Source organism: Strix aluco, chromosome 16 (assembly GCF_031877795.1).
Source record: "Strix aluco isolate bStrAlu1 chromosome 16, bStrAlu1.hap1, whole genome shotgun sequence".
NCBI lineage: Eukaryota > Metazoa > Chordata > Aves > Strigiformes > Strigidae > Strix > Strix aluco.
In genome coordinates, this window is record NC_133946.1 from 11280217 (window position 1) to 11293157 (window position 12941).

The following is a 12941-nucleotide window of genomic DNA, read 5'->3' on the forward strand; positions in this document are numbered from 1 at the left end:
GGGACTGGGTCCTATAGTGTAAGCAGGGGCTATACCCCCCTAGGAGCAGCTTTATGTTATAGGATAGGATGGACCCTTGAAGGGCACCAGGATTGGGCTATAGGCTCAGGGAGCAGCACTGTGCTATAGGGTAGGATGGGGCTATAGGTCAGGCCGGGTCTATAGGCTCGAGATCGGCGGCAGCTCTAAGCCCGAGGGGCGGGGCGACGCTCCCAGCCGGGGGTGGGGGGCGGAACTTCCGCTACGCCCCACCCCCTCAGCGTCATGACGCAGCACGCAGTAGCCCCGCCTCTCCCGCCCCCTACCGCGCAGGCGCGGCCGCAGCCCTGAGGCGCCGCTCCCGCCGCCTCCGGCCGCCACCGCCATGGGGAAGAAATCCCGCGCCGCGCCGGGCCGCCGGCCCATCCTCCAGCTCTCCCCTCCTGGCCCCCGCCGGGACGAGGCGGCGGTTCCGCCGGCTGAAGGGGCCGACTCGGGCTCCGAGCCGGGTAACGGCGGAAGGGGATGGCGGGAGGTGAAGGGGGGGGGGCGCTTTGTTGGCGGGGCGCGGCCTTGTGGAGGCCTCAGCGCGGCCTCCTCGTAGCGCTGCGGCCTAGTGACGGGACCGGGACCGGGGGAGGCGAGGCGGTGCCCCCCATCCTCGTCTCCATCAGCCTCATCCTCCCCCAGTTTCTAACGGTTCTTCCCTCACAGATGAGCCCGAAGCGGTGGCGGAGCCCCCTCGCAGCGCGCCCAACCCGCCGCCCCCCGCGCCCGCCGCCGTTAAGCCTACAGGTACGAGGCCCCTCGGAGAGAGAGACGAGTTATAAACCCCCCCGAAAAAATAATTAGGGGGGTGCCCCCCCTGGTTTTTTTAGGGAGGAGTATCCCCCACCATCTGGTATTCCTAAAAAAAAAATGGTTTTTTTTTCTCCTAAATGTGTGGTTTTGGAGGGGGCTGCCGTTGTTCCCCTCTCCTTAAGTTTTTTTTTTTAAAGGGGGCTGATTTTCCCTTTTTAAGTGCTTTTTTTTTTAAAGGGGGATGATTGTCTCCATGTAAGCCCTTTTCTAAGGAGGTGTCATTGTCCCCTTTGAAATACTTCTTTTTTTTTTAAAGGGGGGATAATTAATTTCTTCATAAATAATTTATTTTTAGGGTTTGATCGTTTCTTTTTTAATTGTTCAGGTTTTTTTTGTTTGATTTTTTTGGGTCGTGTGTGTGATTGCTCCTTAAATGCATTTTTTTAATTTATTGTTGGGGTAGGGCGATTACCCTGTTTAAGTGCTTTTTATCTGGGGGAGTGGGGTGATTCTCCCCCCGATTTTGGGGGGGGAGCAGGTTTATTGCCCCTAATTCACTCTTTTTGAGGTGGTGGTATGATGTGAAAGCTCCCCCCTTCCCTCCTTAAGTGATTTGTGAAGGGAAGAGGATTTCTTACCTTAAAAATTTGGATTAGAAGGTATTTTTCCAACCTGTGTATTTTTTTCGGGGCCAGGTAGGAGGAGGAGGTGATTTTTCTCCATCTATTGTTATGATTGCCTATTATTAGCTATTAAATACATTGAATAATAATTTAATAATTAAAATATTGGTGTTTTGGGGAGCGATGACTCCTCCCTCTGATTTTTGGGCAGGATATTATATTCCCCCCAGTTTTTTTTTTTCAGAGGTGGGGAATTGTTTTTTTCTCCTACTGGTGTTCTATTGGTTTTGTTTTATTTTTTCCCCAGGGAAGGTATTTCCCACTCCGAGTGTGGTTGTGGGAGGCTTGTTCCCCCTGATTTTGGAGGCCAGCAGGCATCCCCAGGGATCTTTTGAAGAGGGAGGGGCGGCGTTTATTCCCTGAATGCTCACAGGGTGGGGGGTGCCTGTCCCCCCAAACCATCCCTGCCTCTCTTCATGGGGCCGCTCCCCCCTCGCAGGATTAGTGGGGTGACAGCGGGAACCCCCAGAGTTTGGGGTTCAGATCTGCCACCCACGGTGGTGGCTCTGAGGTGAGATGTGCTGCCCCCCTCCCGTCTCACTGAGGCTCCGCTGCCCTCCTCTCCCCCCACGCCTGGCCAGGAGGTTTGTGTCTGCTCGGCGCCTACGCAGACAGCGACGACGAGGAGGGCGAAACCCTGGAGAAATCGACCCGTCCCGCGGACGCCAATGGCAATAACTCGGCAGACATCGACAGCACGCTGGCCAACTTCCTGGCGGTTAGTGCGGCTCTGGGGAGCGCGGGTGGGCGGGAGTTTCCCCTTGGGAGGAAGGTGGGGGGGAGGTGGAAAGACGGTAGTTTCACCATCTGAAACATCGTTCTCTGCCTGTAAGCGCTTTTTGATTCTGCTTTTGCCCCCCTGTGGGATTTGAAGTTGATGTCGGGATGTTGTTTTTCCAGGAGATCGATGCCATCACGGCTCCTCCGCAGCCTGCTGAGCCCACTTCCTCCTCCTCCTCCTCCGCACCACCCCCCACGCCTCCCCGCCCCGAGCCCAAGGACTCGGGGAGCCAGTCCTCAAGCACCACCAACGGCGCGGGCGCTGCGCCGGCCCCGGAGTGGCAGTACGACACACAGTGCTCACTGGCAGGAGGTGAGCGCCTCGCCCTGCTTGGGTGGGGGGGTCTGCTGCCCCCCACTTTGCTCGTGAAAGGGAGCTGAGGGAGGTGACAAATGGCTGCCCCTGGTAAAAGGGGGGTGACAATGGCCTGGGGAACCGATCTGGTTGGTGGGGGGACGCGGGCTTGGTGCACCCTATGGGTGACACACAGGCTCTGTGTGTCCCCTGCGTGACAGACATGGGCTCTATGTGCCTCCGTGGGTGATGGATGCATGCTCCATGTGCCCTGTGGGTGACACACAGGCTTTGCCTGTCCCCATGGGTGACAGACATGGACTCCCAGTGCCCCTGTGGGTGATGGACACGGGCTCCACATGCCCTGTGGGTGACACACAGGCTTTGCGTGTCCCTGTGGGTTACAGACATGGGCTCTATGTGTCCCCTGGGTGATGGTCACAGGCTCCATATGCCCCATGGGTGACACACAGGCTCCATGCGACCCTGTGGGTGACAGACACGGACTCCGTGTGTCCCCTGGGTGACGGACACAGACTCCACATGCTCCGTGGATGACACACGGGCTTTGCATGTCCCCGTGGGTGACGTACCTGGGCTCCCTGTGTCCCCTGGGTGACAGCCTGTCCTTGTCATGTCCCCCCCGTCAGTGGGAGAGCTGGAGATGGGCGACTGGCAGGAGGTGTGGGACGAGAACACTGGCTGCTACTATTACTGGAACACCCAGAGCAACGAGGTGACCTGGGAGCTGCCGCAGTACCTAGCGACGCAGGTTCAGGGCCTGCAGCACTACCAGCACAGGTGGGTGAGAGCCCCAGCCCCGCAAGGGCAAGCCCAGGGAAGTTATCCCCCACCCTGCCCTTCACTCCTTCTCCTCTTCCTCAGCAGCACCGTGGCAGGTGCCAACGGCAGCTTCGTGGCAGCTGCTGAGCTGTACCCCCAGGAGAAGGGGGCTGCCCCGGGCACCATCGGCCGTGGGGCCAACCTCACCAAGAGGGAGGTGAAGAAGGTCAGTCAGATGGGCCAAACACTGGGTTTTGGTTGCCACAGGGCTTGTAGGCACCTCTTTGGGCTTCCTGGGCAGCGGGTGTGTTACTCCGCTCTGTTCACAGCCCAGAGAGGGGCCCTGGGAGCACAGGGCCACCCGGGCTCCTTCCTCTGTGGGCTCCTTCGCTGCTGGGGGGAGGTGGAGGGTTGGTAGGAGGGGGCAGGGAGCTGCGGCCACTGCTGGAAAACTCACGCAAGGCTTGGCCTGCAGGAAGTGAACGAAGGTGTGCAGGCGCTCTCCAACAGTGAGGAGGAGAAGAAAGGGGTGGCTGCGGCCCTCCTGGCACCGCTCCTGCCTGATGTGGTGAAAGAGGAAGAGGAGCGCTGGAGGAGGAAGGTGATTTGTAAAGAGGAGGTTGAGCTGCCCTCAGAAGAGGAGGCGAAAGCAGAAGAGACGGCGGCTGCCCCCGAAGAGCCGGAGCCCAGCCGGGATCCCCTGGAAGACACGCTGCAGGAGGATCTCTGCAGTGTGGTACAGTCAGGGGAGAGCGCTGAGGAAGAGGAGGAGCAAGACACCCTCGAGCTGGAGATGGTGCTGGAGAGAAAGAAGGTAAGGGGAAACATTTTTATCACAGAAACGAGGCTGCACGTACAGCCAGGGAATAGCTGGAAAGAAACCGGGAGCAGCAGTTTGTGTCTCTGTCCTGCCTTCTTTGGGAGAGTGACCTCGCACCCCCTGTGCTGCTCCTATACAGGCTTGGGCCCCATATAGATCCGGGCCCTGTATAGATCTGGGCGCTGATCAGCCGCAGCTTCATGCGGAGGCTCTGCTGGCGATCCAGCAGCTGTTGGCAAACTCCTGGCTCTGTCTTTGTGAATGCAGTGCCCTAATGCGAGAGTCTCTCACAGGTGACTTGGAGCCGCGGCTGCTCTTCAGGGCAGGCTCAGGTCCCTGAAGCGCCGCTCACTGTCGCATCTCTCGGCAGGCGGAGCTGCGGGCCTTGGAGGAAGGCGACGGCAGCATTTCGGGCTCCAGCCCGCTCTCCGACGGGAGCCAGTCGGCCTCGCAGGATGCAACGCGCAGGCTGGCCTCTAAACGAGGGAAATGGAAACTGTTTGTCGGAGCTGCCAGCCCCGAATCAGCGAGTCGAGGCTCCAGCAAAACGGGCCGGGAGAGCCCGGAAGCGGGAGAAGCAGGTAATTGGAAAAACTCCCTTTGGAGGGAGGAGCGGGTGTTTGGAAAAGCCGCAGCCCTCTCCCGCCGGGGGCTCCTTTCCCCGAAGATGTGCGGGGACCCCCACGCGACGCGTAGAGGAGCCGGGCCGGGCGGTGAGGTACGTGTGCCGGGCGGCTGTCACCACTGTCACAAGCAGCCGAGCAGTCTCGCTGGCTCGGGGCATCGCGTGGGAGTAAGCTGACGCTCTGCCAAGCTCTCTCCTTTATCCTGTAATTAAAGAAAATAAACAGGAGAGTGTTTATGTCCAGCGCTCATCAGGAAAATAGAGTGCCCGTACTTGAGGCTTTATCAGGGGAGGGAACACAGAAGTGCGATAATGGCTTTTTCACGCCCTGCCACCTTCCGCTTTCCTCCCACCGTTACAAATCCGAACCGTGGCACACGGGGAACTGTTCCCTTCCTCTTTCCAAGCGCGGTTTCTGAGCCGCTGGCTGACAGTCACCAAATTTGAGACAGGAGTTCCCCAAGAGCCGCTCCGGCTCTGCGCTTGGTGCGTAGGGAACGTAAGGCAGGAGTTTGCTGCGGGCAGACCTGGTTTGCAGAAGGGCTGTCTGATGCCACGTGTGTCTCAGGACACATCACTTGAGCGACAACAGCCCCTTGGCAGAGCTCGTGTTCCTGTCGGGGCTTTGCTTTCCTGTGGTTTTTCAGAGGCTGTTGTCAAATATAAACTAAGAGCAGTTCAGCGGACATTGCAGAGCGTCATATAAATTTATTGCCTTGGGGAAACAGCATGGTTGTGACTGGTGGTGCTCCATGACAGCCCGCGTGTCGCTGCCTCTCCTGACCCTCCCGCGCTCCCCGAAACATGCTGGCCCCTGTGTTTGGGAGAGTGACCTGTGCCCGGCAGCCCCGGTGCTCCCAGATATGCCGGTCCCTGCCCGGCACGAGGAGGGAGGCAAGCCCTGTGGTGCAGAACACTGCCTGAATGAGACACAACTGCTTTTCCCAGGAAAAAAAAAAAAAAGGGTACAAAAGCACCCTGAGCCCGGAGTGGGCTGTGTCCTGCTGAAGTGGGGGACGGTGCCAGCCCCAAAAGAGTGCCTGCCCCAAAACACATGTCTGCTTCAGGTAGAAGTGTGATGTGGGTGGCAGGTCTGGTGGTAAATCAGTGACGCTGTTCGTCCAGGGTGGTTTTTCTGCAGAGTTTTCCCTTGTGGCTCGCCACATCCCTGGAGCCAGCTCCTCCCGGCAGTCCTGGTTTCCTGCTTCCCTGGGGAACAGGAGCTCTGAAATAACTCATGTACAGCTGAGCCCCTGCTGCTGAAGGGTGCCTGAGGGAACTGTCCTGCCCTTGAGGCCACTCCAGGAATGTGGGTTTTTCCCCCACCACGAGCCCTCACAAAACTTCTCTCCCTGGAATTTGTTGCTCGGACAGTGAATTAGTCGCAGTTGTCCTGTGATGCGGCAGAGGCAAAACCTTACGGTCTTTGACAACTTTTTGGGAGCTCTTCAGTCTTTGAGAATTGTCTCAACTTATTTAATACCTGATCCCTTTTCTTGACAAAGTATTAAACCGCCAGAGTTTAACCATTGCCTGCCTAGCGGTTAGTTAGCTCTCCCCATGCTTCCTTCCACCCCTGTGCTCCGGACCCTTCCTCCTCCCTGCCCTTGTGCAGTAGCAGCGCTTCCCGCGCTGTTCTTCCGGAAGGATCCTCCCCATCAAAACAGAAAGGCAGTGACCTCTTTCCTTTTTAATTTCAGGCTCTGGTCGCTGGCTCCTGTAGGAAAGAGGCCCCGGCTCTTTCCCTGCCCTCTCCTGCAGTGGCTTCGGTTCCCTGGCACGGTGTCTCCAGCTGGCTGTCGGCAGCACCGTGGCGGCAGTGGGAGAAGGGCTGACCTGTCATTTCTTCTCCCGCAGCGACGAGCACAGAAGCAGCTGATGCGAATTCAGACAAAGAGGCAGAGTCTGAGGAGCCCCAGGAGAAAGCAAAAGCCCAGGGGGCACCAAAAATAGAAGAGGAGGAGCAGGACCTAAAGGTACGGAGACGCAGAGATGCCTGTCGGTGAGATCCGCCCCAGCTCGCGCGAGGGATGTGGCCGGGCGCTCGGCCTCTGCCCCGGAGACGCTGCCGGGCACTGGGGACATCTGAGCTTTGGGCTGTGGGTTCGGACTGGCTGGAGCGGCCTTGGCCACCTCCCGCGCTGCCGATGGGACGGCGCCAGGGGCCTGCTGCAGCTCTAAAGCTCAGATCCCGGCGCGGCTGCAAGAGCAGCTCGTCCTGGCCTTGTGAAAGAACAGCCATGCAGGATTAGGCCAGCAGCTCTGCTGCCCCGTGTCCTGCCTCTGGCAGGAGCCAGCAGCAAAGGCTTGAAAGCGTTTTAAAAAAAAAAAAAAAGAAAAGGGGGGGCGGGGGGGAGTTGTGGGGGGCATAAAGACTGAGCCCTGGGTCTTGTCCTGAGAGAGCATGAACACTTTTGTCTTGACTTTCTTTTCACCAATAACAATATTTCAGTCCTCTGGCACGTGCCCGTTCAGTCGTCCTGTTTCCAGGCTGAAGACTCCTCGTTCATAATCTCTCTGTGTCTGGAGGCTGCCGGTACCTGTCCTTCTGCCCCTCACCCAGCGTTCCTTTTTGAAGTTGTTAGATTTTTGGGGAAGCCCCACATTGTTAGAAATGGGGGAAGCCCTGGGGATTTCTTCAGTATTGTGCTGATATTTTCTCTTCCGAGCCTTGGTTTGCTCTTTCTGGCTGCGGCTGAAGGATTCCCAGAGCCCCTTCCTGACCCACAGTAGTGACACACAGAGCTACAGGCTCTGGGTGACAGTTATGCTGAGTGGTAGGGGAGATCTTTTCTATTTGTCCTTTTAATTCCCCGCTCGCTCGTTACCAGGAGATAATTTGGCTCCTGAGCAATTTGGTTTCGTTAGCAACCGTTGACACCTCCCTGGGCCAGATGGTTTACGGATGGGGAATCGACAGCTCGCGGTAGAACCCCGGTGGGAACCCGCAGTGAGAGCTGACCTCAGGCCCTGCCCTCATTTCCTACTGCTTCATCATTTTTCCAGCGTGAAAGGGCTTCGTTATTGTCCTCCTGACGGATTTAGCATCTCTCCCATAAAAGAACTCTTAACAGAGTTGTGAGATGCGACATTCCTTGCCCAAAACCGGAGCCTCCCTCAGTATAGCATCTACATGAGGCTTGTCTGATTTTTTTAAAACTTAATTTATTTAAAAAAAAAAGTAAAAAAAAAAAAAAGCCTGCAGCAGGACCACACTCGTGCCTGCCGCACCCCAGATGGCTACCGAAAGCCTTTTAAGCCAGCCCGTTTGCCATCCCTCTCCTCCTGGTCCTGGCGGTGCGCTGTGACGGACTGCGTGCTGTAGCGTGGTGCTTTCCCACGCGGGATCCCTTTAGAGGTTGGAGGAATGCCGTCTCCTCGGGTAATTGGTACCGTTTGCTTCATCGATTTGGGGTAATCTCTCTTCTGCCGGCTCTCTGGTTTGCAGGAGATCCGCTGGGCCCTCTGCTGCGAAGTCACCCTCTGCTGTGGGATCTTCCCTGGCTTCTCCGTAGCCACGTTAAAACGCGGGAATTCATTTCCCCGCTTCGGGTTTCTCTAGTGCTGTTTGTCTGTCTGGCCCGTCCTCCTCTGGAGACAGACTCTGCGTTGTTGGCTTTGGGGACCTTCCAAAGCCTCTTCTGAAGAGCAAAAGGGAAAAAAAAAAAAAAAGACAACATTTTTAGAGCCCTCCTTAAAGCAGTGGTGGTGCCGCTTGCAGGCATCCACCCCGTTCCCGCTCCTGATTGTTTCCTGGCTTGTAGCTGCTTTCCTGCAGTCGCTGCAGGTGGGAGGATGGACGTGGGGGTCCCCGTGGCCCCGGGCAGTGCCCCACTTGGAGTTTTTGCTCCCACGGGACACCAGGATCAAGGAACGGCGGTCGCTGTGGGCTGGCCTGAATCTTAACATACATAGATCCTGTCTCTGCTCAGGAGTAAATCCAGAGCTGTCGCCCCTCTCCTGCGCTTTCCAACTAGTTCCTCCGGAAAGCAATGATTTATAAAGCCTGAAATTATATCCCGGCCCATTTCCTTTGGGAAGTGATTGAAGGATTAGATTTAATGCTTTCCGCCCTGGCGATTGCTCTGCTGTAACTCCAGAGCCGGGCGCTGAAGCGGACCCGAGCCCGCACCCTCCTTGGGCTGGGGTGGAGCTGTGATTGCGCCCAGGGGGCCGGGAGCGGGAGCAGGGCGAGGAGTTGGGGTTTGCCGGCGGCTCCAGAGGAGGCCTGGTCCTGCCATCCCGCAGCGACCCCGTCCCTGGGGCACAGGAGGTAGCGGGGTTTAACGGAGGGGGTGACAGGCGCTGACGTTCAGGGTGGCACGGCGGAGGGGCCGCAGGCGGTCCCGAGTCTCGTTTGCCGGGGAAGGCCTCGAGCCGCGGGGCCGCAGCCCCCGGTGCCGCTACCGGAGGGTGGCTCCTTATTCTCCCCTTTCTCCCTGGCAGTTTCAGATCGGAGAGCTGGCAAATACTCTGACTAGTAAATTGGAGTTCCTGGGCATCAACAGACAATCTATCTCCAACTTCCACATGTTGCTGTTGCAGACAGAGGTAACCGAGCCTTCGTCCCTCGCTCCGGCCTTCTGTTCTGAAGCGGATAACAAATACTGTCCGCCGTTCGAGCGCCGAGGGCCGGTGCTGCGTGAACCTCGTGGCAGCAGCGCCACAACCGCGCTCCTGCAGGGCCCTTCCTCGGCGGGGGGAGAGCATGGCTTTGCGCAGAGGCGGTGTCTTCCCCCCCGAGCCCCGTGCCGTAAGGGAGCCTCCCGCAGCTCGAGTCCTGTCCCGAGAGCCGCTTGCAGCCTCCCTCAACGGCTTTCCCCCCCCGGTTCTTGCCCTCTAGACCCGCATTGCAGACTGGCGAGAAGGTGCTCTCAATGGAAACTACCTCAAACGCAAACTCCAAGACGCAGCCGAACAGCTAAAACAATACGAAATAAACGCCACCCCTAAAGGCTGGTCCTGCCACTGGGACAGGTACGCGCTCTCCTACCTTTCTCACCTTTCATCTCTGACATCTCAGACATGATTTGTGACCATCACCACCCGACGACGTTGGCGCCGTCCCTCTCGGAGACTGAGAGCAGCTTCTGTTAGCAGTGCTGGGCAGGCAGAGAAACGTCCGGCACTCGCAGAGTTTGGGCCGACCACCAAACTGGAGGATCCAAACGGAGTGCTCAGTGCTTTGAGACGGAGCTGATTCCCTGATCGGACAGAGCTGGTTTTCACTCTCGCGAGTGTAAAGCGCTGTGGAGGGCGGGCCTGGGGGGTCGCGCATGCGAGAGCTCTGTGAACTTTGCAGGATCTCTGGATCACCTCTTCTGACCAACAGCTCTGACAAAGGACAAACTTCAACTCATCGACGGAACGAAGAACAAGATTTCTGTCTCCTGCCAGCAGGTCAGACCCAAACATTTCTTTGTCTATTTGGCTTTCTTGATTAATTTTCCTTTGTTTGAAATCTTTGCTCTTTTGTTTTTCAGCTCCCAGATCCGCTCCCTCTCTCTAGCATTCACTGTGTGTTTGACACCAAGAGTATCATAAAAGCGACCTCCGCGCACCACGGGGTAGGGGGGCAGCCGCTTCTCTCCATTGGGCTGTTCCCCGGTGCCTCTTCTTGGAGGGCGACTTTTCAGCCAAGGCGTCGGCTGAAAGTCCCGATGCTAGCGAGAGACGTCGCTCTGCTGCGCGCTGGCCTGCTTTCTCAGCCCTCCCCTCCCTCGGAGCGGGGGGCTCAGGGCGACGTTCATGCAGCCAGCAATGCAAATAGCTTTGAGCGAGCCGGCTCGGGTCTCTCCTGCCTCTGTCCTCAAAGTTGTTTGTGGCGTTTGGGAGAGCGGCAGCCCTGCTGCCGAGGGTCTTCCCTGCGAGAGCGCACCGCTGTCGTGGGCAGGCCCGCCTCGGAGTGTCGGTGGCGGGGGAGGGAATCTAAAGCCTCCTTCTCTTTCTTGTGATTTAGGGAGCATAGACGCTATTTCTATGTTAACGAGCGCTCAGGAGAGTCGCAATGGGAGTTCCCCGACGGGGAGGACGAAGAGGAGGGACAGCAAACCACCGACAGAAAAGCCGACGGTCCTCCTAAACCACCTCCAAAAGACAAAGGAGAGCGCGCAGGGGACCCCGCCGAGCGCACCGCAGGTACGGTGATGTGGGGGGGGATTGCTGCGGTTTTGGGGGGAGTCCCAGCCCCAGAGTGGTGTGTTATGGGGCCTTGCCGAGCGCTAGAGCAGGCAGCAGCGCCAGTCCCTCCCCGGGCAGTGGTTTGGGCGCTGCACCTGAGCTGTCCCCAGCGGTTTTCGGCATGGCGGTGCCGGGGAAGGCGGCATGCAGGTCGTCGGTCGAGCCCGTGGCCTGAGCTCTGCCTGCCCGCTCCCAGGCAAGGCCTGGCAGGGAGGCAGCGGGCAGGAGCAGGCAGCGCGGTCCGTAGCGTGGGTTTTCAAGCCTGTGTCAATATGTATTCTTCAGGCTCCCTTTGTAAAGAATCCTTCTCAGGCCAAGTTCCTGCTACGTCTCTCATGCCGCTCACTCCATTTTGGACTCTGCTTCAGTCCTCTGTCCCGGTCCTCCAACCTCCCTTGCCTTTGGAAATGCCTCCGCCGCCTCCGCCTCCCCCAGACTCGCCCCCGCCGCCGCCCCCGCCGCCGCCACCACCCGGAGAAGATGGTGAGATCCAGGAAGTGGAGATGGAAGATGAGGGGGGCGAGGAGCCACCCGCCCCAGGAACGGAGGAAGACGCTCCCCTGAAGCCTCTCCTGCGCCCCGCTGCCAGCAGCAGCAGCAGCAGCCAGGTGAGCGGTGGCCGGGCGAAGCCAGTCTCGGTGCGCGGAGGCGGGGCGACCCTTGGGGCCATGTCCCTCCTCCCAGCTTGGCACTGACGTCTGCGCGCTCTTCCCAGGGCGCCGTCGAACCAAGCCCGACGCCGCTGCTCTCCGCCAAACCGCAGAAGAGGAAAGCGGTGGAGATGAACCCGGGGCTGCTGCAGCGAACAGCCACCATCGGCAGCTGCCCCGTCATCTACAGCCAGCCCCTGATGGCCACCGGCAAGTACCAGCCTTCGGCCATGCCCCTCGCCTCCCTGAGGCCTCGCCAGCGCCTGCAGGGCGAGATCCAGGGCCGCCCCAACCTCCGCATCGCGCCGGGCCACGCCGGCCCTCAGCCCGCGGCAATGGGCCTGCAATCAGGTTACCTGGGCGTGCCGGCGCCCGCCACCTCTTCCGTCATGAGCTACTCGGAGTGTGCCGCGCCCGTCGGCCTGGCCGCTGCGCCGGCGCGGGGAGCCCTGCCTGCCACTGGCACTGCCGAGCAGCCGCCGCCGCCACCCCCGCCGCCCCCCCAGACGCCCCCGCCGCCCGTCCCCAAGGCGCCGCCACCGCCGGAGAAGGAGAAGCCGAGGAAAGGGCGGAAGGACAAGGTAAGCGGGTGCTTCGGCGCCACTGCAGGGTTGGGGGGAGTTTCCTCCCATGTCAACCGCCCTTCACTTTTGGCGTTTCTGGCGCAGGGTAAGAAGGGGAAGACGAAGATGCCGTCGCTGGTGAAGAAGTGGCAGAGCATCCAGCGGGAGCTGGACGAGGAGGAGAACTCCAGCTCCAGCGAGGAGGATCGGGAAACCACAGCCCAGCGGCGCATCGAAGAGTGGAAACAGCAGCAGCTGATGAGGTAACGGATCCTGGAAGAGTTGGGGGCTGCCCCCGGTTCCGCAGCCTGGGGCGGGGAGGTGGACACGTTTCCTTTGTCTCCTGCGAAGGCAGAGAGGGGGGAGACCCACACCTGAGGCCCTGTTTTGTCCCCGCAGTGGCATGGCGGAGAGGAATGCCAACTTCGAGGCGCTGCCAGAGGACTGGCGAGCGCGGCTGAAGCGGAGGAAAACCGCGTCAAGCACATGAGCCGCGCTGCACCTTTTTTGTTTTTGTTTTGGTTTTTTTTTTACAGATGTACAGTTCAGAGCCCTTCACTTGACCATTGTCCAATAAATTGTAGCAGTTTGGGACGTGCTGTCTGGTTGAGCAGGGGCTCTCCCGGTCCCTGCCGTGGCCACGGGAGGCTGTTTGGGGCTGGCGGGCTGATGCCGGTGTGGCCCTTTGTGGCCCTGCTGCTCTGGGTGTCCGCCAGGATGGCAAAATCCCTCTGGCTCCTTTCCCAGCTCCGCTCTGGGACCGCCCCGTCCCTCCCCGCCGG

General features: G+C 59.1%; 1 protein-coding gene across 4 annotated transcripts; it reads left to right on the forward strand.

The window, feature by feature from the left end:
- Positions 1-268: 268 nt before the first annotated feature.
- FNBP4 (formin binding protein 4) lies at positions 269-12753 on the forward strand. Of its 4 annotated transcripts, none has more exons than XM_074842108.1 (17): positions 269-488; positions 694-774; positions 2045-2181; positions 2364-2556; positions 3189-3339; positions 3424-3547; positions 3797-4135; positions 4512-4722; positions 6624-6742; positions 9213-9317; positions 9610-9743; positions 10069-10166; positions 10726-10904; positions 11315-11554; positions 11662-12177; positions 12265-12422; positions 12559-12753. In XM_074842108.1, the coding sequence occupies exons 1-17, from the start codon at positions 365-367 to the stop codon at positions 12647-12649; spliced, it is 3000 nt and encodes a 999-aa protein (XP_074698209.1). In that variant the 5' UTR covers positions 269-364; the 3' UTR covers positions 12650-12753. The 4 variants fall into 4 exon arrangements, with proteins under 4 accessions (XP_074698209.1, XP_074698210.1, XP_074698211.1 ...); XM_074842109.1 differs by having other exon boundaries at positions 3427-3547; XM_074842110.1 differs by lacking the exon at positions 10069-10166 and having other exon boundaries at positions 11232-11554.
- The last annotated feature ends 188 nt before the right edge of the window (positions 12754-12941 follow it).

Coding starts and splice junctions, on each gene's coding strand:
- FNBP4 (XM_074842108.1), top strand. CDS start 365: ATGGGGAAGAAATCCCGCGCCGCGCCGGGCCGCCGGCCCATCCTCCAG. Junction 2,182..2,363: donor CGCTGGCCAACTTCCTGGCG/GTTAGTGCGGCT, acceptor TTGTTTTTCCAG/GAGATCGATGCCATCACGGC. Junction 10,167..10,725: donor TTTCTGTCTCCTGCCAGCAG/GTCAGACCCAAA, acceptor CTTGTGATTTAG/GGAGCATAGACGCTATTTCT.